This window comes from Zalophus californianus, chromosome 16 (assembly GCF_009762305.2).
Source record: "Zalophus californianus isolate mZalCal1 chromosome 16, mZalCal1.pri.v2, whole genome shotgun sequence".
NCBI classification, from domain to species: Eukaryota; Metazoa; Chordata; class Mammalia; order Carnivora; family Otariidae; genus Zalophus; species Zalophus californianus.
The window spans coordinates 51,537,094-51,553,265 of NC_045610.1; the positions used below are offsets into that span (position 1 = coordinate 51,537,094).

The 16,172-nt window shown below is 36.4% G+C and overlaps 1 protein-coding gene across 5 annotated transcripts in view; it reads right to left on the bottom strand.

Annotated features, from left to right (window-relative positions):
• Positions 1 to 16,172, bottom strand: part of ABCA5 (ATP binding cassette subfamily A member 5) — a 135,825-nt gene that overhangs the window by 53,165 nt on the left and 66,488 nt on the right. For 4 of the 5 annotated variants that reach the window (XM_027626108.2, XM_027626109.1, XM_027626110.2 and 1 more), the window contains exons 2-6: positions 8,252 to 8,368; positions 6,254 to 6,458; positions 3,997 to 4,158; positions 2,798 to 2,886; positions 860 to 1,089 (exon numbers count right to left, since the gene is read on the bottom strand). In XM_027626108.2, the coding sequence (XP_027481909.1) occupies positions 860 to 1,089; positions 2,798 to 2,886; positions 3,997 to 4,158; positions 6,254 to 6,458; positions 8,252 to 8,353 (788 nt within the window). In that variant the 5' untranslated portion in view covers positions 8,354 to 8,368. Of the gene's footprint in view, positions 1 to 859; positions 1,090 to 2,797; positions 2,887 to 3,996; positions 4,159 to 6,253; positions 6,459 to 8,251; positions 8,533 to 16,172 lie in introns of all 5 variants that reach the window. The other variant, XM_027626107.2, reaches the window with a different exon arrangement.

The following is a 16,172-nucleotide window of genomic DNA, read 5'->3' on the forward strand; positions in this document are numbered from 1 at the left end:
TTTAATGCATCTTAAAAACGAATCACTACTCAAATGACAGGAAAAAAAAAACATGCAAAGAAAATACATTATACACAATGACCCCATTATGTAAAGTGCCATTATTAAAGTGTTATAATTAACTGCGGCATTGGGCTAAATGGAATAAAATTTTGTAAAATGGACAATAGCAACTCACATGCACAGTATTAACTTTTCCCACAAAGGGAGGTCAAAATAAATTTTCCTACTACACAGTGGGAAAAGTAAGGAAAATTCACTCAAAATTATTTATAAAAATGCATGCCTCTATAAAATCATCATTATGTAAAAATGATGACACATGAAAGCTCACTTGTGAAAACATTTTTCAAATTTGTTTCTCTATAAATTATTTTGTATATTTTCATTTAATTCACACAAATAACTTTTTTCCCAAGTGCGGAAAATCCCATATACCACCTATGTGAACTTCTATCATTTTAATTAAATTTTTAATAACATGCATATGCTATGATATTGGAGGAAGACTATAACACACAATTAATTTCTAACTTTCCAAGATCTCAAATGTTCTATACACTGAAATACATAGAACACACTTCATCGATTAAGACAAAATGTGAAATAAAACTTAAACATATTATATCAACATCAGTTTTCCAAATCCCACTTCCCTTATGGTAAAAGAAGAAAAAAAAAGCCAAAATATTGCTAAAGCTTGTTGCCTAGTCTCATATTCCAAGACAAAGGTAATCATTGTAAGTAAACAGGATCAGCACCTCCTCAAGTTGAACAAATAACAAAATTACAACACTGAAGATCTTTATACTTAATATAATTACTAATCACACTAAATAATAAACTTTTAATAACATACCAAAAGGCAGTATCATGAAGTCCCATTATCTTTAAAAACTCCTTTAACTTTTTCTCTTTCTCTGCTACGATATGAATTGCCAAAAAGTATCCAAAAGGTGAAAATGCTATAACTAGGTATATTAAAATTACTCCTCGGGGAAAGGTATCTATCTCAACCACAGCAGTTTCTCCCATAATGACAGCTTTAGTTGACTCCAGTTCCTTCCAAAAGGAAACATTCGTCTTTAGCTAGAATTGGAAAATACAAATACAATCAATGAATTTAATTCTGATAGTGACCCCCAATAAAATGTGACAATTACAACCCCAAATTTAGTACGAACCCATTACAAATACAATCCTCAAAAACCACCCTTGAAATGAAGTGACTGACCCCAATATCATGATATAGCATACATTATTGCTTTTATTCATTCTGGAAACATACCATAAAGTCTGTAGTTGGGAAGTCTGTAAATTTTGATGAAATAACTTGTCGAAGAAAATAAAATTGAAGAAATATCTTAAGCAGACAATTATATACATCTTAACAAAAATATGCATTTATAAAATTGAGGAATTAAGGAATGATTATAAATACCATGACTCTTTTTAAAAAAATCTTTTAAATACTATGTCCTGTTGTTTTAAAATCTATATATGCAGCATGTATAGACAGAATAATAAAACTTTATGCCATATGATACTTCTATCTTGTCTAAAATAAGATCTGGCTCTGTGTACCCATCCAGTGTGGTCTGGGCTGTGCATGGCTAAGGTCTTTGGCCAAAACACAAATAAGCAGTATAATACTCTCAGTGTGATAGATCCTATATTCACTGTCTTTACCTTAAACTTCTATATTATTGAATTTGGGTAGTATTAATACATTTATACCATCTTGTAAGAGTATATAAGACAATCCTATACCTATCATTTGGTTCTTACAACAACCCTGTCAAGTAAAGCATTATGATTGTAGTCAGTTTATTACATAGTAGTCTAACAACTAACAAGATAGGTCTCCTATTCAAGGTCTCCTGTTCTTTTCTACTAAAATGTGAGACACTCAGTAAGGTCTAAGCATGTCTTTAGAGTGTAACTGTAACAGTTATACACAATCCTAGTGGCAGTACAGTTTAAAACACAAACTTGGGAGCCAAAAAGCCATAGTTTGAATTAACTTTGCCACTAATTAACTGAATTTTGGAAAGTCACTTAATCTTCCCATGCTTCAGTTTCATTTTTAAAATGGAGACAGTAATTGCACAAATCTCATATGGTTGCTACAAATTAAATGGATTCATATTAGTGTATCACTTAGAAGCAATGCTTGGCAGGCACCTGGGTGGTTCAGTCAGTTAAGAGTCTGCCTCCAGCTCAGGTCATGATCCTAGGGTCCTGAGATCGAGCCCCACATTGGGCTCCCTGCTCCACAGGGAGCCTGCTTCTCCCTCTCTGTCTCTCATGAATAAATAAATAAAAACTAAAAAAAGAAAAGGAATGATGCTTGGCAAATAAGTTCTAAGTATTTATTATATAAAAATGAAATCTACTACTATGATTAACATAATAAAAATTCTCACTTTCTTTAACTTATTTTCATTCAAGGGGAAAGTCTGTAGATATACATCTTTCATAAATATTACCTATGGTCAACACAGATACAACAAGACAGATATATGGAATGCTAAGTTCACATGCTTAGAAACCATCAAATAAAAGTGGGGTCTGAAAAATATTAAATCAGAAAACATGATTTCTTCCTCATCTTTTTTCTTAAAGGAAATGTAATATGTATTTTGTACATTTGACAGTAGACAAACCAAATCCTAACTGTAAAGACTTAGGGCATAATTGTTAAAATGTGGTTTGGTTTTCTCTCTCTCGCAAATAAATAAAATCTTTAAAAAATATATGTGGTTTGGCTTTATTTTATTTCCTTCATCATAGTTACCTGTATAATGGCAGCATCTATGGATGCTTGTAAAACTGTGAACCCTGAGGTCCAGTACTGAGCAGCCTCACATGATGTTGAACAGCCAGCTATGGGGACAAAATGTGAGACATAAGTATTTGCACAACATATAAGTGCTTTCTTTTAAAGATAACATATGGGGTGCCTGGGTGGCTCAGATGGTTGAGCGTCTGCCTTCGGCTCAGGTCATGATCCCAGGGTCCTGGAATCGAGTCCCACATCAGGCTCCCTGCTCCTTGGGAGCCTGCTTCTCCCTCTGCCTCTCTCTCTCTCTCTCTCTCTCTCTCTCTCTCTGTCTCTCATGAATAAATAAGTAAAAAATCTTTAAAAAAAATTCTCTAAAAGAAAATAAATAAATAAAGATAACATATGGAGGGTTACTAAAACAATATAATTAATCAATCTCCATAGGACCGAAGAATAAGCAATTGCCCTTTGAAGGCAAAGAATAGCACGTTCCCGATTATTTATTTGAAATTTTTGAAATAAAAGAGTTACATAGAAAGAAATTAACTGTAAACATGGTTATTTAAAATAAGTCACTTTTCTGTTTCAAGGTAAGTCACCTACAGTGACTTAATCAGATTCTTCCAGATGCCAGGACAAGTCCAGGTTAAGAGGACAGGAAGAAATAAAATTTTCTAAGGGCCTTTTGGAATCAAGTTACAAATACAGTACTCAGCATAAGGGACTTTAACACTGCTCAACAAATGTTTGTGGTTGATAGTATCTCTTCAGAGGTTTAAGCACTGAAGGCTGTTTTCCATGATATAAACATAAAACTAATAAAGTTCATTGGTCCAAGACCTTGAAATTTTAAAGATATGTAGCATACCACATATGAAAAACAATTACATGGAGAAAAAAATGCCGATTCAGAAATCATACAATTCAAGAAAAAATTTTGCTGTTACTGTAATTAAAATATATATAAATGTATTAAAATTAAAATGGATGTTACATAAATTATATTTCATATTACATGCAGATGTAGACAGATATCTGTCTATACATATACATTTATGCTATACTTGGCAGTTTTCTTCTCTTTTTTTTTCTCTTAACAAGTAAGTACAGTTGAAAATGCCAATGTTGGACCCCATCAAATTCTGTATATGAACTAAAAGCAGCAAAGATATGCATTTATTTGATTTACAAGATTACTTAGGGCTATTTACCTCTTGAATCCATATAAATAGAAGATACTGGAATCATATCAGGAAAAAAACGGAGTTCGTAGGACATGAAGTCTTTGAAAACCACACCCACAAAGTTGTTGGGCTTAGAAAGACTGGATACTAACAATTCTTTTTCATTTGCATATTCTTCAGTAATTATGACTGTAAAATATTGTAACAATAAAGTTAACTCACAAATTAAAAGTTTACTACCAAACAACAGACCAAATTTAGCATGATATTTGATGAATATAGTATTTTATAAGCACTTCTGTGTTATTCTCTTTCAAGAAAATAGAGCCATGAATATACTAAATAATAATGAATAATAGTACAATTTCAGACACTATTTCTCAGCTGACATCTGAGTACATATATTATGTGTCTGTGTAACACATAAAAGTTATTAATATGATGAAGTTTAGCATAAACTTTATTATGCAGTATATGTAGTTCATTTATCTATTTCAAAGTAACTTCTTGATAAGTGAATGGATATTTTATTTTCAAATATTTCTTCTGAAGAAGAAAATTCCATTATCCTTCTCAGAAACCAAATATGTACTCTGGTAACTAAGACACTCTCCCTTGAATAAAAATTGCCATTTCAACCCCAGATTGCTTGTTCCTTTCCTAGAAGATATATGGAGAAAATAATCTCTGAGATTCCTTTCACATCAGATAATCCCAATTTTTTAACATTTTCTCAGAGTTTTATTTACAAGCAACTAGTCTTCACTAAAGAAGTTTCAGGACATGTGGTGAAACAGAAGAACACAGGATTATGTGCTTAACTGTGTTACTTACTAGCTATGTGAGCAGAGATAAGCAATTTAATTCTCCAAACTTCAGTATCCTCATCCTTAATACCTGGCTGATCACACTGGTTGTGAAGATCAAATGCAATTACAAACATAAAAATGCTCCGTAAATTATAAAGTATGACTTCAATGTTAATTATCATGATTTTCTGGACCTTTAAGGTGGACACATATTGATCTGAATAAAGAGGGTGTTAGTTCAACATCTTACCAGTCATGTTACCATATATGGATGCATGTCCCACTTTCAGACAGTTCTGTTGTTAAAAAGACAGAACTTTTTTTTAAAAAAATCTATATATAGGGGCGCCTGGGTGGCTCAGTCGTTAAGCGTCTGCCTTCGGCTCAGGTCATGATCCCAGGGTCCTGGGATCGAGCCCCGCATCGGGCTCCCTGCTCAGCGGGAGGCCTGCTTCTCCCTCTCCCACTCTCTCTGTTTGTGTTCCCTCTCTCGCTGTGTCTCTCTCCATCAAATAAATAAATAAAATCTTTAAAAAAAAATCTATATATATTTCTACTATTTTAGCATCTAAGTTAATACACACTGACTTGGGTTTCTTTGGTGTGTATGTTTTCCTCTAACTCAGAATTACCAAAGAATTTTTTTCTCAACATTTCTGATCAGTTTTTTGAGCTAGCATGCTAAATGCTATGGCTATCCATGCTACTTGTGCTTAGGGAAACCAACAAACATAGACCAATAGGATATTAAGTAGTAATAAGTCAGAAAGAAACCAATGGGGGAAAAGTTATCCGGCTCCTGATTGTATAAGCATTATCTGTTCAGTGATGCATTATCCAAAACTATGATGATACATACTAGAAGTTAATTGACACTATCTGATTATATAGGACAACCTGTTAATTCGTTATTTTCAACAATTTAGCAGCATTTCATTAAATTAATCATCATAGTAGAAATTGTCACTTTTTTTAGTTCTTATCTTGGATTCTCTCACAGCCACCTCAGGCTCATTAGTATCAAATCACTTACACTGTTTTCCAGTCTATTACTCATGAGAGTACAAACTGAGCGAAATAGACTGAGGTACTTAGCCACAGTCCTAGTCTCCAAAGATAAGCACAACTTCTGTTTACACCTTATACCTCCATAAATAGGCATGGCAGTCGGAAATGATTACCGCTTTGTAATCTTTATACCTCTAGCTTCTTATTATGAGTCAGAATCAAAATGAAATGCCTCCAAATCTTTTATCCTGTACAAATGTGCTTATTTTATAAATGGTCTGATAATTAAATATAAAATATTAAGACCTATGCAACATGCTTCAGCAGGATTGAATGATTTTAATAATTTTTATTAAACTATATTTTGGTAAGGGGACATATCTTCAAGTGTTAAGAGTGTAATTTACTCAATAAAGCAAGCAGAAAAATACTGTTATAGATAGAATCCATATATAAGCTCACAATACCCTCAGGAAGGTGGTCAGTAGAAACTTTCTGCATGATGTTTCTTGTAATATTAGTCACCGGAGTATATCCCAGAATTAGGTTAGAGAGCATAGATTTGTCCATAGGGTTAAGTTCTATATCAGGCACTTCTTCGTATCTCTTATTTGGATGCATCATACTAATTAATATTAACCAAAATAAAAAAAATAGTGGAAAAAGAATTTCCTATAATAAAGGAGACAAACAAAATGGTTACAAAATATACCAATGGCAGCAAATATCATCAAGATCTCTAAGCAAATAATGTAATACTAAGGAAAAAACAGGAGGAATTTGGGTATCCTTTCTTTTTTTTTTTAATTTTTATTGTTATGTTAATCACCATATATTACATCATTAGTTTTTGATGCAGTGTTCCATGATTCATTGTTTGTTCATAACACCCAGTGCTCCATGCAGAATGTGCCCTCTTTAATACCCATCACCAGGCTAACCCATCCCCCTACCCTCCTCCCCTCTAGAACCCTCAGTTTGTTTTTCAGAGTCCATCATCTCTCATGGTTCGTCTCCCCCTCTGACATACTCCCCTTTTCTTCCTCTCCTGTTATCTTCTTCTTTTTCTTTTTTCTTAAAATATGTTGTGTTATTTGTTTCAGAAGTACAGATCTGTGATTCAACAGTCTTGCACAATTCACAGCGCTCACCGTAGCACATACCCTCCCCAATGTCTATCACCCAGCCACCCCATCCCTCCCACCCCCAACCACTCCAGTAACACTCAGTTTGTTTCCTGAGATTAAGAATTCCTCATATCAGTGAGGTCATGTGATACATGTCTTTCTCTGATTGACTTATTTCACTCAGCATAACTTGGGTATCCTTTCTTAAGCACAAAAAGTAAAAGCAATTCTATCCTGAAAGAAATATTGTGTTGAGCATCTCACCTAACTCAACAGGAATATTAGACAAATTTTCCTTTATATTCAGTTTCACTGAAATACTTTAAAATTCAAGTCACATAATAAATTAAAATGACATAAACACTAATATTTAAAGATCTCAGATTACTAAATGTAAAATATAATAAATTTACTTATATATAACATTATTTAAATTAACTTACCAAACAGCCCTATTAGGGTTCACCATAAAAATGTCTTTATTCATATCTAATTTAAAACTCATGCCTTAATTATACCTAAATGTCTACTATTAAAACTATACTCTGTTAAATTGAATAATCAGTTTTAATAGGGATGAACTCTTTACTGTTTCACCCTGCTGTTTAACTGTTATGCTGGCTTCAGAAAAGGAACAATATATTTTCAGCCTTTAGAATTATTAACTGGCTAGCCACAGTTATTACTTTCTTTTATCTTTTAAAATAATGTACATTTGTTCAGAACAAATATGTGACATAATTTTAGTAATCTTGGGTAATTCAATCCAGAGTCCAAAACATGGGAAGTCGTGGGGAATAAACTGTGGAAAAATATCCCAAAGTTTTCTGTGGAATTTTAATTCTATGAAACCTGGGAAATACATGTCTAAAAGTTCAAACTTAAGCACTGATATCAGAAATTAACTAAATTTAGGAATCTTTATTAAAATTTTTAACATTCAGAACGTTTTAGGTAACTTAGGTACTTTTCTGTACTGACACAAGTTTTACTTCCCAAGCATATTAGAGAGACCTAATGACATAAAATTATAATAAAAATGTATCCAGAAAGGGGCGCCTGGGTGGCTCAGTTGGTTAAGCGTCTGCTTTCGGCTCAGGTCCTGATCTCAGGGTCCTGGGATCGAGCCCCGCATCGGGCTCCCTGCTCCGCGGGAAGCCTGCTTCTCCCTCTCCCACTCCCCCTGCTTGTGTTCCCTCTCTCGCTGTGTCTCTCTCTGTCAAATAAATAAATAAATCTTTAAAAAAAAAATGTATCCAGAAAAATAAATCCTCTCTTGATGACAGAACATGTCAGTGCAAAAACTGCAATAAGGCATAAGAAAGTCATTTAATTTACCTGAACACTACTTTTTTTAGTCCTGCATTTGATTAGGTAATTCTTCAGTAGGAGTGTTCTGGTCTGTCTCCAAACTCCCACCTCCCTAATTGCAGTAGCCATGTTTTATGGATCAGTCTGTTAAAAGAGTAGATGAAAAAAACTGGAACCACATAGTCAAGCACATGCCATTTAATAGCAAAAACAAAGAGATGTTTCAGTCTCAGGTTAGATGGAATTAAGCATACTCCAAGCTGTCTCTCCCCTCTGGACAGAATACATGGAACAGCAATTTGAAGACCCTGAAAAGTAAATCGTATGTGAAACAAGAGGGAACCAGAATTCAAAATCCCCACAACCAACAGCGAGCTCACCACTTTTTCTCTTTCCGTATCCCCCAAACTGAATGCCCTGGAGGTAGGCACTGGGGCAGAGAAACCAAGGTCCAAAAGCTCTCTAGTTCTGGCTTGAGAACTCGGAAAGGAAAATTTGCTCAGGGAGAATGGAAAATACCCCAACTCTTTTTCTTTTCTACATTCTCCTATGCCCCATCTCCAAGCAAATCACAGGAGAGCAGTGTCAGACCGCAGTAATGAAAGCTTAATGCAGCCCCAACTCTGAGGCTTCTCTCCGGTAAGTGGAGCTATAGCTCCAAAAGGGTGGAGCCAAATCCCAAGGCATTCTCCTGCCACTCCCCTGGATGTGGCGGATGCAGATGCACAAGTATATGGCCCAAGGGGGCAAATAAACCTAGCATTTTGGCTGTAGGATGGAAATGAGAAGCCATAGGGAATCCAAAAGTAGTAGGGAGAGCAAATAAAAAGAAGAGCTCAGGAAAGCAACATATAAAGTTATTTATTAACTCCTGGACTAACCCCCAAGCCGGGCACACATGGACCTAATCCTATTCTGTGTACCAAAGACCTGAGGAACTGAACTAAAAGACTACTGCCCAGATCCAGACTGATCATCAGGTGGCATACACAGGACAGATCCAAACTGTACTACAAGGGCTTTTGAAAACTAAACTGAAATCAGAACCATAGCTCAAAGAATGCAGATGAAACCTGTGGACCTGAATCTAACCAGGCTGACTAGCATGCTAGAAGAAATTATCAACACTCTCCATATACTCAAAACAAAGCCCAGTCTCATACAACTCAGCAAAAGAAGTGGGTGGAAAATATCAACTCTATTAAGAAAAGAAAAATCAACAGATGCCAATACCAAGATGACAAATTTTGGAATATTCAGACAAAAACTTTAGATATTTAAAAAGTGTCCCAGCAAACAACAGCAAGCACTGTTAAAAACAATGAAAAATAAAAAAAATCTCAGCAAAGAAACAAGACATAAAGTAGCACTAAATAGAAACTTTAGAACAGGGGCACCTGGGTGGCTCAGTCGTTAAGCGTCTGCCTTCAGCTCAGTTCATGATCCCAGAGTCCTGGGATCAAGTCCCATGTGGGGCTCCCTGCTCAGAGGGGAGTCTGCTTCTCTCTTTCCCTCTGCTGCTCTCTCTGCTCATTCTCTCTCTCTCTCACTCAAATAAATAAATAAAATCTTTTTTTATTTTTTAAAAAGGAACTTTAGAACAGAAAAACACAGTAACAAATAAATAAAACCCACGGAATGGGCTCAACAGGAGAATGGAGATAACAGAAAAGTCAGTGAACTTCACAGACTAATAGAAGCTATCCAGTCTGAATCACAGAGAGAAAATAGGTTTTTAAAAAAATTACAGTGTCTTAAGAGAACCATGGACAATAACAAAGGTCTAACATTCAAATTATCAGAGTTCCAGAAAAGAGAGAAGAAAGAGTGTTAATGATGAAAAATACTTTGGGCAAGAGATAAAAATCTACAAGTTCCAAGAGGCTGAGTGAATCCCAAACAGTATAAATCAAAGGAAATCCATATCCATACAGATCATAATCAAACCATTAAAAATTAAAGATAGTAAAAAATCTTGAAAGCAGTCACAGAACCATGCATTACCTATATAGGAATAATGACTTGAAGGAGAGCAGATCTCTCCTAAGAAACTCTATGGCAAAACTGGAATACTTATACACTGCTGGTGGGAGTGCTGGTTCAACTACTGAGGAAAACAGTTTGTCAGCTCCCCAGAAAGTTAAACATAGAATTACCATATCACCCCACTATTCCCCTTCTAGATATATACCCAAAGGAACGCCTCTAGGTATATACCCCCAAATACTGAAAACAGGGAATCAAACAAGTACATGTTCACGCAGGTTCATAACAGCCCTATTCATAATTGCCAAAGGTAGAAACAGCCCAAATGTCCATAAACAGATGAATGGATAAACTGAATAAACTTAAATTCACTAAAAATGAATTAAATATTATTCAGCCATAAAAAGGAAATACTGACATATGCTACAAGGATGAACCTCCAATACATTATGCTATGTGAAAGAAGCCAGACACAAAGATCAAATATTATGTGATTCTGTTTATATGAAATTTCCAGAATATATAAAGCCATAGAAATGAAATGAAATGGAGATTAGTGGTTGCCAGAGGCTGGGGAGAGAATAGGGAGAAACTGCTTAATGAGTAAAGGGTTTTAGTTTGAAGTGATGGAAACAAACTTCACCTTATTTTTTTTTTTTAAACAGTATGACCTAAGGGCATCTGGGTGGCTCTGTCGGTTAAGCATCTGACTTCAGCTCCGGTCATGATCTCAGGGGCCTAGGATTGAGCCCCAAGGCTGGCTCCTTGCTCAGTGCGGAGTCGGCTTGTCTCTCTGCCCCTCCCCTAGCTCAAGCTCTCCCTCAAATAAATAAAATCTTTAAAAACAAAAACAGTATGACCTAAATCATTGTCACAGGTCCAGTATCCCTCTTCCAGCCTATCTTTACCCTTTGAAGGTCCCTGGAGCTCTTTCTGCCAGTGGACCTCTGTTGGAGCTATCTCAATTTTTCAAAGAGGTTATAGTAAAGCTGAACTTAAGAGAAGTGGCCAGAGTTTCAGCTGCTATCTCTGTGGTCTTTATTCCAATTTGCTTACCCCAGTAACCGAGAATCTCTACACACCAAAGGGTATTGAGAGGGCAGCTTGAAAGAGACAAGAAAAAAGTCCTGTTAGGCCATCTTCCAGAACATTAATTGTTGCCTTGTTGTATATAAACCTATTTGATAGGGGCCACTGGTGTGACTTCCCTCCAAAACAAGAACAATCCATTTCAAGCTGGCTGACTATCTCCACCTAGATAAAAAAAAGCAGACAACTTTTTAGAGGCAGCTCATCTTACTCAAAAAAGTAAATATAAAATTAAGTTTGGATTAAATAAGTATCCTCTTTATGTGCACAAAGACAAGAGAGATTTTTTTTAACAACGGAATTATGGACAACTTTTACTTTCTTTGTGCTTTTTTTTCCATTTTCTCAATTTTCCTATTAATATGTGTTACTTATGTACTAAAAAATTTATAGTGGTGCCTGGCTGGCTCAGTCAGAAAAACATGCAACTCTTGATCTCACGGTTGGTAGTTCAAGGCCCACACTGGGTGTAGAGATTACTTAAGAATAAAAAATCTTTAAAAAAATTACACAATTAGACATACTGTAAAAAAATATTAAATAAGTACATTAAAAACAACTAATAAAGCAGTCAAGAATGGAGGATATGTTAAAAATAAATTCTTCCAACAGGCTCATTAATGTTATATTAGATTCTGTAAAGAACTGATAATCATCTCTAGGCCAAAAAGAAACAAACAAAAAAAGAAAAACTGCACTCATTCAAGGATGATTTACTACAACACAAACAGAAACATTAACCAGTACAGCAAGAACATTCTCATTATCTGCCAAAACACATTGATTTAGTGGGCACCAATGAATTATTCATTCAAATTGAATGCTGCATGCTTAAGTCAGTCTTCATTTTTAGAAAAGAGGCTCCTCATAAAGTTGCTGATGGACTCACAAATATTTTTCTTCCTTGAGAACTGCTTCCTGAACTCAGGGTTTTGTCTTTAACAGGTTTATCTGAAGTTCATGAACACTTGCACCTACCCTACCACTAGTTAGGGCTTTTTACAGCAAAACTTACTTCTACCCTCTGATGTGGGAAACAAAGGCAGAAGGAAATGTAGATAAAATTAAATGTCCTTATAACCTGCAGCCCAATGACAAATAACTCGAGGCAGGCAGGGCATAACGTTCCTCCAGGAAGCTCCCAACTGTTTAGCATTAATGCCTTGGTAGAGAGAAAAACTACCTCAGATTAACAGCCAGGCCTCCACTATCCTGAGAGTCTTCTTTAGCATATGAAAATCCTTTTGAAACTTCCATTTGTCTTTACTTCCCCCAACCCCAAGTATATAATCAGTTGCCCCTCACAATCACAGATCAGCAGGTCCTGCCCATGGCTCCTGTCCCCATGCTTTAAGAAAACCACCTTTTGCACCAAAGACATCTCAGGAATTCTTTCTTGGCCATCAGCTCTGGACCCGAACAGTACTCCAAAAACATATCACCCTCCACCCTCCCACCATGCCAAGAGACACACAAACCATTGCCATCCCCACCACTACCACCTCTACGGCTGGAAGTATGGAATTTTTAACTAAGATCCAGAGACTGGGAGTCATGTAAACAGTTACATTAATGGAAACATTTAAGAAAGAAAATTCAGGGGCGCCTGGTTGCTCAGAGGGAAGAGCACACAACTCACTGAGTTTGAGCCTAATGTTAGGCATAAAGTTTACCTTAAAAAAAAAAAAGTTCATGCACTTCATGTACTCTTGGTACTATGCTTTCCCCTAAAGTATGATACCTCCTGTGCCCAAAACTTGGTTTTTCTTTCTTAGAGTATGTGAAATGCCCTATTATCCACCCAATATATTTTATTTTCATATAAGCTAGCCAGAATCAGATTCTGTTCTTCACAACCAAAAACACTTAACTAATATAACATTATAATGTGTTCTTAACTCCATAGTTAAACTATTCATAAGGACAAGAGTGATTTTCGAAGTGAGCATGATAAGGGGAATGTTAAAAATCTGTCTGCCTCCCCTCCCTACTAAGTGAAGAATTCCACTGATACTATTGGGAATGCCTAAGGGCAGATAAGAAGTTGAGAACGACTAAATGATGTAGAGTTCTTCAAGTTACTTTAAAATAATATTAACAGGGTAATGTTTCTATAGAAGAGAACACACAGTAACTAATCCAAGAAGTCACTTCGGAGTCTATCCAATTCTCAGTTTTGTTTTTTTTTAAATTTTTTATTGTTATGTTAATCACCATATATTACATCATTAGTTTTTGATGTAGTGTTCGATGATTTATTGTTTGTGCATAACACCCAGTGCTCCATGCAGAACGTGCCCTCTTTAATACCCATCACCAGGCTAACCCATCCCCCTATGCTCCTCCCCTCTAGAACCCTCAGTTTGTTTTTCAGAGTCCATCGTCTCTCATAGTTCGTCTCCCCCTCTGACTTACTCCCCTTCATTCTTCCCTTCCTGCTATCTTCTTCTTTTTCTTTTGTCTTAACCATATGTTGCATTATTTGTTTCAGAAGTACAGATCTGTGATTCAACAGTTTTGCACAATTCACAGTGCTCACCATAGCACATACCCTACCCAATGTCTATCACCCAGCCACCCCATCCCTCCCACCCCCCACCACTCCAGCAACCCTCAGTTTGTTTCCTGAGATTAAGAATTCCTCATATCGGTGAGGTCATATGATACATGTCTTTCTCTGATTGACTTATTTCACTCAGCCTAACACCCTCCAGTTCCATCCACATCGTTGCAAATGGCAAGATCTCATTCCTTTTGATGGCTGCATAATATTCCATTGTGTATATATACCACATCTTCTTTAGCCATTCATCTGTCGATGGACATCTTGGCTCTTTCCACAGTTTGGCTATTGTGGACATTGCTGCTATAAACATTGGGGTGCACGTACCCCTTCGGATCCCTACATTTGTATCTTTGTGGTAAATACCCAGTAGTGCAATTTCTGGATCGTATGGTAACTCTATTTTCAACTGTTTGAGGAACCTCCATACTGTTTTCCAGAGGGGATGCACCAGCTTGCATTCCCACCAACAGTGTAGGAGGGTTCCCCTTTCTCCACATCCCCGCCAACATCTGTCGCTTCCTGACTTGTTAATTTTAGCCATTCTGACTGGTGTGAGGTGGTATCTCATTGAGGTTTTGATTTGGATTTCCCTGATGCCAAGCGATGTTGAGCACTTTTTCATGTGCCTGTTGGCCATTTGGATGTCTTCTTTGGAAAAATGTCTGTTCATGTCTTCTGCTCATTTCTTGATTGGATTATTTGTTCTTTGGGTGTTGAGTTTGATAAGTTCTTTATAGATTTTGGATACTAGCCCTTTATCTGATATATCATTTGCAAATATTTTCTCCCATTCTGTCGGTTGTCTTTTGGTTTTGTGGACTGTTTCTTTTGCTGTGCAAAAGCTTTTTATCTTGATGAAATCCCAGTAGTTCATTTTTGCCCTGGCTTCCTGTGCCTTTGGTGATGTTTCTAGGAAGAAGTTGCTGCGGCTGAGGTCGAAGAGGTTGCTACCTGTGTTCTCCTTTAGGATTTGGATGGACTCCTGTCTCACGTTTAGGTCTTTCAACCATTTGGAGTCTATTTTTGTGTGTGGTGTAAGGAAATGGTCCAGTTTCATTCTTCTGCATGTGGCTGTCCAATTTTCCCAACACCATTTGTTGAAGAGACTGTCTTTTTGCCATTGGATATTCTTTCCTGCTTTGTCAAGATGAGTTGACCATAGAGTTGAGGGTCCATTTCTGGGCACTCGATTCTGTTCCACTGATCTATGTGTCTGTTTTTGTGCCAGTACCATACTGTCTTGATGACAGCTTTGTAACAGAGCTGGAAGTCCGGAATTGTGATGCCGCCAGCTTTGCTTTTCTTTTTCAATATTCCTCTGGCTATTCGGGGTCTCTTCTGGTTCCATACAAATTTTAGGATGATTTGTTCCATTTCTTTGAAAAAAGTGGATGGTATTTTGATGGGGATTGCATTGAATGTGTAGATTGCTCTAGGTAGCATTGACATCTTCACAATGTTGGTTCTCCCAATCCATGAGCATGGAACATTTTTCCATTTCTTGTGTCTTCCTCAATTTCTTTCATGAGTGTTTTATAGTTTTCTGAGTACAGATCCTTTGCCTCCTGGGTTAAATTTATTCCTAGGTATCTTATGGTTTTGGGTGCAATTGTAAATGGGATCGACTCCTTGATTTGTCTCTCTTCTGTCTTGTTGTTGGTGTATAGGAATGCCACTGATTTCTGTGCATTGATTTTATAGCCTGCTACTTGACTGAATTCCTGTATGAGTTCTAGCCGTTTTGGGGTGGAGTCTTTTGGGTTTTCCACGTACAGTATCATATCATCTGCAAAGAGTGAGAGTTTGACTTCCTCTTTGCCGATTTGGATGCCTTTGATTTCTTTTTGTTGTCTGATTGCTGTGGCTAGGACTTCTAATACTATGTTGAATAGCAGTGGTGAGAGTGGACATCCCTGCCGCATTCCTGACCTTAGGGGAAAAGCTCTCAGTTTTTCCCCATTGAGAATGATATTCGCTGTAGGTTTTTCATAGATGGCTTTTATGATATTGAGGTATGTACCCTCTATCCCTATACTCTGAAGAGTTTTGATCAAGAAAGGATGCTGTACTTTGTCAAATGCTTTTTCTGCATCTATTGAGAGGATCATATGACTCTTGTTCTTTCTTTTGTTAATGTATTGTATCACGTTGATTGATTTGTGGATGTTGAACCATCCTTGCAGCCCAGGGATAAATCCCACTTGGTCGTGGTGAATAATCCTTTTAATGTACTGTTGGATCCTATTGGCTAGTATTTTGGTGAGAATTTTTGCATCCATGTTCATCAAGGATATTGGTCTGTAATTC